The sequence below is a fragment of the Olea europaea genome, unplaced genomic scaffold (assembly GCF_002742605.1).
Source record: "Olea europaea var. sylvestris unplaced genomic scaffold, O_europaea_v1 scaffold1515, whole genome shotgun sequence".
NCBI classification, from domain to species: Eukaryota; Viridiplantae; Streptophyta; class Magnoliopsida; order Lamiales; family Oleaceae; genus Olea; species Olea europaea.
Genome location: NW_019232731.1, coordinates 225212 through 234876, shown reverse-complemented (window position 1 = coordinate 234876; position 9665 = coordinate 225212). Strand labels below are relative to the sequence as shown.

General features: G+C 37.3%; 1 protein-coding gene across 1 annotated transcript in view; it reads right to left on the bottom strand.

The window, feature by feature from the left end:
• The window catches only part of LOC111376545 (putative vacuolar protein sorting-associated protein 13D), an 11022-nt gene extending 9741 nt beyond the window's left edge, over positions 1–1281 (bottom strand). Inside the window, exons 1-3 of the mRNA XM_022999514.1 lie at positions 1216–1281; positions 968–1123; positions 8–287 (exon numbers count right to left, since the gene is read on the bottom strand). Of these exons, the coding sequence (XP_022855282.1) occupies positions 8–287; positions 968–1123; positions 1216–1281 (502 nt within the window). The remainder of the gene's footprint in view (positions 1–7; positions 288–967; positions 1124–1215) is intronic.
• Between the last annotated feature and the right edge of the window lie 8384 nt (positions 1282–9665).

Here is a 9665-nt window from a genome sequence, read left to right as displayed (position 1 = left end):
CTATAGCGGAAAAGCTGTTCCTCAGGAGATTCATTGACATAAACTGGAGTAGAAGACCCAGGCTGCAGAAGACATTTTGACTGAGACAAATCCATATCATCAGCCCTGACTTGCCCTTGGCAGACATTATATACAAGAGGCAGAGCAGTCAAGTTCTGTAGTATATATGGAGCATATCTTCCGGTTTCTAGATTTTCTCTAATCCGAGAATTTAAGAACTTAGAACTTTCTGTCATGCCCATAAAGCCCCATGCATCCTTGATCATCTCAATTGCCCTCAAAACAACCTTTCTTAAGCGAAAAAGACAGATCATCAGTGATATGAACGTTTTGGCAATGAAGTGTAAAATTTTACTGCAGCAGAAAAAGGCAGCAATACAAATGCACCAGCATGACATTATTCACTGGTATCATTACTCAATAATGAACTCTTAGGCAATACATGATGCATAGCTCTTATCTTCAGGAAAATATTCGTTACACGTAAAATGCATACTTTAAAAGGATAAATTTACCCAGTATTTGGCTAAAAGAAATTCAATGTAGCAAAACACTTTAGAAGTCATAATGACACAATGGACAGCATTGAATCAGGTGCAGGTTCACAGCAACCTGCACGGTACATAAAATTCGGATGGTACATAACTTTTCTACAACATTTGTTATCAAACAAGTTGCTGAGCAAGAAAAGGCATCATCAAAAAAAAGAACACACAAGCTAAGATGTTAAACATATGATTATATTGTAAGACAAAATATGAAAATTTAAATTAAGTGATAATGAAACTAGAAAATATGAAAAGGGCATAAAAGACAATCTGAGTAACTATTTCATTTGCAGCTGACCTAGTCAACATAGTAAATTTGTGCACCAATTCATTTCAAACCCCAAGAATCCACTTAAACAGAAAATCAGATTACACTGATTTAAATTCCTCTTAGGATAAGATTACCAAACATGTAATACCTCAACAAGGGACTCAGTAATATTCAAGTTGAGCTGTGCTGTAGATTCAAGGTGAATGTCTGTCATCATTGCACTATTCAAAAGGGCACTCTCGTCATGCTTTCTGCTCATGCTCGACAGAACTTTCCAAGGTTCTACAAAAGGCTCCCACAAGACCTATAACATTTGCACGGGGAAAAATGAATTCCTATTTAAAAACCAAGGTCTGGAAAATAGTATCCCAATGTTTGTGAAGACTGTAGCATTACCTTCTCAATGTTGTTGTAGTTCACCTGCAGCTCACAGCCAATTGTTCCCTCAATTTTGTCCGGCATTACATTTGAGAAAAAGTATAAATTTCTTAAAAGAAGCTCCAGCAGGGGCCCACGAGAAGTCCACTGCACTACCACAAAGAGGTATAAGTGTAAACAGCGATGAAATTGAGAAGAAAATTCTGCAAATTTTCATCTGTCAATTGGTTAGATAGTACAGGTACCCTAACTATTTTCTAGCTGACAAACTAGATTCTTCGTTAAGATATTTGGAAATTAACCTTATCTAATAGTCACTAACTAATCAACTCAGAATACAAAAGAATAAATACAAACAAAATACAAATTATTGAGAAATATTGAGAAACTGGTGGTTAACTGAGAGAATCAGTTCAATGTTTTCCTCTCTTCTATTTTTCATTATAAAAACTAAAGTTAGTATTACAATTTATAGGAACTCAATACAATGCGGAAACTCAATATCTTATTGCCTAATATATGTGATTCCTCACTAATTTACTTCCTTAACACTCTCCTTCAAGTTGGAGCATATATATCATATAAGCCTAACTCGGAACAAATAAATCTCAACCGATTAGCGTTTAGTAACTTTGTAAACATATCAGCAAACTGGTATTTGGTCTTCACAAATGATGTACATTTATTACCACTTACTATTTTGTCTCGAACAAAGTGATAATCAATTTCAATGTGTTTAGTCCTCTCATAAAAGACTGCATTGAATGCAATATGCAGAGCAACTTGATTATCACAGTACATCGGAATAGGTGTAGAACGCAAAAGATTGATTTCTTGAAGAAAGTCTTGTAACCATGTCAACTTACTAGTGGTATGAGCCATCGCCCTATACTCTGCTTCACTTGGCCTTGCTACAACAGTTTGTTTCTTGGATTTCCAAGAAACAAGATTATTACCAAGAAAAGTACAAAAATCAGTAGTAGACCGCCTATCTGAAGGAGAACCTGTCCAGTCTGCATCTATAAAACCTTCTACTCTGATATGTCCATTTGGTTTGTATAATAACCCGAGATCTGGAACCTTTTTCAAATACTGAATAATACGCATCACAGCTTCCCAATGAAGAATTCGAGGAGCATCCAAGAGCTGACTGATGACACTAAGTGCATAGAAAATAACTAGTCTGATGGTAAGACAATTTAATTTTCCAACCAAACAACGATAATTACCTAGTTCTCCAAACGGTCCTCTTTCATCCTTCAAAAGCTTCATATTAGGATTCATAGAAGTATCAACCAATTGAGCTCCAAAAAAATTAGTCTCGTCTAACAGGTCAATTACATATTTTCTTTGAGATAAGTTGATACCTGCTCGAGATCTAGCGACTTCAATACCCAAGAAATATCGAAGTTTGCCTATATATTTAGTATGGAAATGTTGTTGTAGAAATTGTTTAAACCGATTAATCCCTTCTACATCATCACCAGTGATTACATAGATTACAAGGATAACATAATCTGTGCTAATTTGTAGATGAAATACCGATTGATCTGTTTGACATTTCTGAAGTCTAAATTCCAGAACAGCTTCAGAAAACTTCCCAAACCATGCCCTTGGTGATTACTTTAACCCAGACAAAGCCTTTTTCAATTTACAAACATATTTCCGATACTCCGCCTAAGCAATAAACCCAAGTGGTTACTCCATATAAACCTCTTCGCGCAAGTTACCATGAAGGAATGCATTTTTAATATCTAACTGAAATAGTGGCCAACCAAGATTAGCAGTAATAGAAATCAAAACATGAATAGAAGAGATCTTAGCGACGGGAGATGTCTCACATAATCAATACCATGGGTCTATGTATAACCTTTAGCAATAAGTTGGTTGTTTGACATTTACAGGAGTTTACGGTCCTAATGTTGATGAGAGTAGAAGTGGATTGTGGGATGAGTTGGGCGGGATGATGGCCCGGTGGAACATTCCAACGTGCATTGGGGGTGATTTTAATGTGGTTCGATTTCCTACAGAGAGGTCTAGCAGCGGGAGACTAACTGGGGCAATGGAAAATTTCCCAAATTTTATAAGGGAAAATATGTTGATTGACATGCCTTTGATTGGAGGAGACTTCACATGGCCATCTAATCGGGATCAACCTGTGTTATCTCGAATAGATCGCTTCTTGATTAGTGGGGAGTGGGAGGCCAAATATCCAGAGGTCACTTAGAGGAGATTGGGGAGGATGTATTCTGATCATCTCCCTATTTTGTTATCAGGGGATGTGAGGTGTAGTAGAAGAAGGCCTTTTAGATTTGAGAAGATGTGGCTTAAAGTAGATGGCTTTAGGGATCGAGTTAGGGATTGGTGGACATCTTATGAATTCATTGGGTCTCCCAGTTATGTGTTGGATAAAAAATTAAAAGCATTGAAGAGGGATCTCAAAAGGTAGAATGAAGAGGTGGTGGGTCATGTTAATTGGCGTAAAAATCAATGCACCCTAGAAATTGAAGAACTGGATAGGCGTGAGGAAGGTCTAGGATTGGATGGAGAGGATAGGGAGAGACGTGGAGTACTAAGGGGAGAGTTGGAGAGACTGGTGGAGATGGAGGAGATTGCCTGGCGCCAGAAATCTAGGGTTACATGGTTGAAAGAGGGGGACATATGCACCAAATTCTTCCATAAAGTCGCTAATTCTAACATGCGCAACAACTCTATCACCCTATTGGAGGTTGATGGGATTACTTATGAGGATGCGCAGAATATTGGGAATCAGATGGTGAAATTTTATCAAAATCTCTATCGGGAAGAGTTTGGCTGGAGACCAAAGGTGGATGGACTGTACTTTTCATCTATCACGGAGGAGGATGCCAGCTGGTTAGAAAGACCATTTGCAGAAGATGAAATCAAGGATGTGGTTTTCAGTATGAATGAAGATAAGGCACCAGGACTGGATGGCTTCTCATTCGTATTTTATAAGGCTTGTCAGGAGGTGGTGGGACCGAACATTATAGATTTTATCACTTATTTTTTTTAGTACGGCAGGTTCTGAGAAGTTCTAATGCCACATTTATTGTGCTGATTCCAAAGAAACCGAGAGCAGTTGACATTAAGGATTTTCGCCCTATTAGCTTAGTTAGTGGGATGTACAAGATTATCGCGAAGATCTTGACGAACATATTGAAGGAGGTGCTCGGAAAGTGGTGACTAAGAGTCAGAATGCTTTTGTGAAAGGAAGACAGATTTTGGATTCTGTGCTTATAGCGAATGAATGCGTCGACTCTCGATTGCGTCTGGGGGTGCCAGGAATGTTACGTAAACTTGATATTCAGAAGGCTTATGATCACGTGAACTGGGGGTTCCTTCTGGACATGCTCGAGCGATGTGGCTTTGGGGAAAAGTGGTGCAAGTGGATTCAATTTTGTATCTCCACCGTTTCATTCTCTGTTTTAGTCAATGGCAACCCGGAGGGTCATTTTCTAAGTAGTAGAGGTTTGAGGCAAGGGGATCTCCTGTCTCCGTTGCTGTTTGTGATTGTTATGGAGGCAATTAGTAAGATGCTTGAGAGAGCTGTGGAAGAAGGATTGCTAAGGGGCTTTACGGTTGGACACTAACAGGTTTCCCATTTGCTATTTGCACATGATACACTGATCCTCTACGATGCAGCTAATGAGTAGTTCAAGAGCTTGCGCCGGCTACTTCTATGTTTTGAAGCGGTGTCGGGATTGAAGATTAATTTAAGGAAATCCGAGGTCATTCCAATGGGAGAGGTTGCTAACATGGATGAGTTGGCCGATACATTGGGTTGTAGGGTTGCGCAGTTGCCTATGTCATACCTTGGGCTTCCCTTAGGGGCAAGGTTTAAAAGTAAACATATCTGGAATAGAGTTGTTGAAAGGGTGGAGAAGAGGTTAGCGGGGTGAAAGCGCATGTACCTTTCGAAGGGAGGTCGTCTTACTCTTATTAAATCTATTCTATCCAATCTCCCGACTTATTTCTTGTCACTGTTTCCTATCCCTAGTACAGTAGCAAACAGATTAGAGAGGATTCAAAGGGAATTTCTTTGGGTAGAGCTAGGGGAAGAGAGGAAATTTCATTTGGTTAACTGGGGTGTGGTTTGTTCTCCTGTTAGGATGGAAGGCCTTGGTGTGAGGAGCCTTGTTTTATTTAATAAGGCTTTATTGGACAAGTGGTTGTGGCGATTTGGAGTGGAGAAGGAAAGTCTTTGGAGACAAATCATAGGAGCGAAGTTTGGTGTGATGGAGGGGGGTTGGTGCTCGATCGAGGGTCGTGAATCTTATGGGGTAAGTTTGTGGAAGTATATCCGACGATGATGAAATGACTTTCGAGAGAAATTGACTTATGTGACAGGGAAAGGTAATAGTATCAGATTTTGGGATGATTGTTGGTGTGGTGATCTTCCGCTAAAGGCACAGTTTCCTTCTTTGCATCGCATTACCTTGGAGCCTACCGCTATGATGAATGATGTCCTAGCCATACATAATGGAAATTATACCTTGAATATTGCCTTCGAGAGGGGTTTGCAGGATTGAGAACTGGATGATTATGCACTATTTTTTACCTCCTTGCACGAGGTGCATATTCAAGTGGGAGAAGATGAGAGGAGCAGATGGAAGTTGGCACGGGATGGTATTTTCTCAGTTTGCACTTATTTTAGATCCATATTGGAATCGACGGAGAGTTCACTTCCTTGGAAGATGGTGTGGCAATGTAAACTGCCCCCAAGTTTGCTTTCTTGTTATGGACGGTTGTGAGGGGGCAGACATTAACGATGGATAATCTTCGTAGAAAAGGTTTTTACGTTACCGAATGGTGTTATATGTGCAAGAGAGATGGAGAAACGAATGACCATTTGTTCCTCCATTGTGAAGGTGTCCGGTGGTTGTGGAACACTATTCTAGCTTCCCAACATATGGATTAGGTGATGCCTAGGCGTATGGAGGATGTGTTGCGGGCTGGAGGAGAAAATTTCGAGGATAGTAGGCTTGCGTGGAACCTTATTCCGGGATGCATTGTATGGTGTGTATGGAGAGAAAGGAACAGCCGTTGTTTCAAAGACCAAGCAAGAACAACTGAGCAAATTAGAGAATGATTTTATATAACTTTATATACTTTGTTTAAGGCTGCAGCCACAAATTACGTAGAAGGGCTACCAAACTTTATGTCATTTCCTTCCTATTTAAATTGATAATACACCCCCCATGTATTATCTATTAATAAAATTACTTGATTACTTATTGAAAAAAAAAAAAAAAACTTCTACGTGCTTAGTTCTGTCATGATAAACTGGGTCATGTGCAATACTTATAGCAGCTTTGTTGTGACAGTAAAACTTCATTAACATATTATTATAAACTGCAGCAATTCAAGCAGTAGTTTTACCTAGGGGTGTAAGCGGTCTGATTTTACCGATTTTTGACAGATTTTCAAACCAAACCGTTTAAATCGGTTTGAGAAAAATCCAAACCTCAACCAAACCATTTGGAACGCTTTGAAAAGAACTCAAACCTAAACCTAACGGTTTGGTCCGGTTTTAAATCGCCGATTTCGCTATATATTTTTTTGCCTGTCTACTTTTATGTCATTAATTCATTGAATTCAATATACATCTATATGTATGTTACTAGTAATAAATCTAAAACAAACTAAACCTCTGTTTGAACCAAATTTTTGGGACAAAAAAAGAAAATTTGGACCATTATCCCACAAATCCAGTTGACCTGCTATTTCATGTGTGGGACCCAGCCTCCTCTCCAACGATCAATTTTCTCATTATGATGATATGGCTCAAACAAGGGATAAATATATCTACTATAAATTTAAATACCAACTAAATTAAAGTGAAATCACAACAAACTAAAACATAAATTTTTTCATTTTTATTCATCTTTTTTAGGCTAGTGACAATACAATAACGTTAAATACAAATCTACTAAATTAGATATAAGACCCAAAAAATATAATGATGTCCAACAAGATCTCATGATCATCATATCTGGAAAAAAAGGATACTGATTAGACAAAGAAAATAACCAACCATAATAATAAAGCTGTTGTTTATAATATATAAACATAACAATTACACAAGTTTAGGTTTGTATGATGTTACGAAACGAATTTAATTTCAGATTCTTACTTAGTTTGCTCAAAAAGAATTATTGATCTGAAACTTTATTCGTAGCAAACATTATCACCGAAGATATAGGATCTCTGTCTCCGATTTGGTATAATGGATATCAATTCAACTTTGAAGAGACATGAAAAATCTGAAAACAGAATTGTGTGGTGCCAATTGTTCAAGACTGTGTTGGGTGTTGGCTGGAGTTCATCTAAATTCTGAATAGGAAAAGTGCTTTTGATAGATTATGTTAGTCTTGAGATTATTAGATATAAATTAGGATTATTAGTTAATATTAATATATCTATATTAGAAAATTAGAACTTGACAAAAATACCCACAAATGACAAAACTATTAAATTTTACATATTTGGATGAATTTTCAAAAAATTTGATTTTTTCATTTTTTTTATTTTGTTATATATATTTCGCCGGTCCGGTTTGGTTTTAAACCGCAATTAAAATTTTCAAACCTAAACCAAACCAATTTGACCGATTTGGCTTGGTTCAAAATCATTTCGTTGACCGAGTCCACGTGACATCAAACCAACGGTTTCTAAAATGCGGTTTCAGTTTAATTTTTCGATTTGGCGATTTTTGCTTACAGCCCTATTTCATCCACAGCAGCTCACAAATTCCCTAAGCAACTGCTCTAAATTTTGCCTCCGCATTGCTAGTACAACAAATAGTTTCTTGATTCTCCAAGTTGACATTCTATCAATAAAACAACCAGTTTGATCTACATCAGTATAAGCCACCACATCTCTAATTTCATTCTTCTCACAGTATAAACTTCTTTGTGGTGTCTCCTTAAGAAATCTTAATGTTCTATTTACTGCATCCAAATGTTCCTCAATGGAAGAGTGCATGAAATGAGTGACAACACTAACTGAAAAGACAATGTCTAGCTCAGTCTGGACAAGATAATATATTTACCCACTAGGCATTGGTAGCTTCCTTGATCACTTTCTATCTTCTGGTTTGGGTCATTGGAATGTCTGCAGGTCTACATCAATAGGTCTAAACTATACTTCCTTTGCGAGACAAAATGCCTCTTCTAGTTCTCGTTACCTTCATTCCCAAAAAAACTACTTCAATCGATCAAGATATTTGATCTCAAATCTTCTTTCTAATTTCTTTATCTATAGCACATCATCAACATTAATAATTATGTCATGTATGTATACAATCAATATAGTTACTTTCCCTTCAACCAATCGTTTAAACAACAAAATGTAATCAAATTGTGCTTGATCAATTGATTGTATCCACGACTCTTACTAACTTCCATGAGCCCGTCAAACCATGCCCATGGAGATCGCTTAAGGCCATTCAAACAACATTTTAGATTCCAAACTTCTCTAATACTAACTTTCCCTTCAAAGCCTGGTGTGATAGTCATGTAAACTTTATATGTCAAAGCCTCCTTCACATTCAACTATTGCAAAGGCCAACCTAAATGCTAGCCAATGGTAATAATATAATTCGAATAGTGTTATGTTTTGCAACGGGAGCAAATGTCTCTTGATAGCTATCCGCAAGTCTGTGTAAACCTTTCGTTACTTGTAGGAAGCAATGAATTTGTAGAAGACAATGAATCACACATTTTTCTGTGTGAATTATTTTATTCTTTCTTGATTTCTGTACTTATATACAATCGAGTGGGAAGAAAATAAGGAAAATAATCTCCTAAATTAGGAGAGCAAATAATCCTACCTAATTATGGACAAAATTAAATATGGAACATCAAGTATTCCAAAATTGCCTCTAATCTCCTATAATAATCTAGCTTTCTACACTCCCCCTCAAGTTGGATGGTAGCTGTTGATCATATCCAACTTACGAATGAACTCGTCAAATGGTGAAGATATTTGCTATTTGCTCCTTTGTAGGAACATACTTCATACAAATCACTCCATTTTCAACCTTTTCTTTAATAAAGTGTGTCCACTTTTACATGCTTGGTTCGATCATGCTGCACTGGATTCAGTGAGATGTTAATTGCTGCCTTGTTATCGCAGTATAAATTGATTGGAAGTTTCACACCAACTTGTAATTCTTCTAAAAATTTCTTTAACTACAATCCTTCACAAATTCCTTGGGCCATTGTTCTAAATTCAGCTTTTGCGTTGCTCCTTACTACAACATTTTGTTTCTTGCTTCTCCAAATTACTAAGTTGCCCAATACATAGCTACAATAACCAGTTGTTGATCTCCTATCTTCCGTAGAACCTGCCCAGTCAACATCAGTAAATATTTCTACTTTTTTTCTCTCATTTTTCTTGAAGAATATTCCTTTTCCTGACGAGCCTTTCAGATACCTGAGAATTTT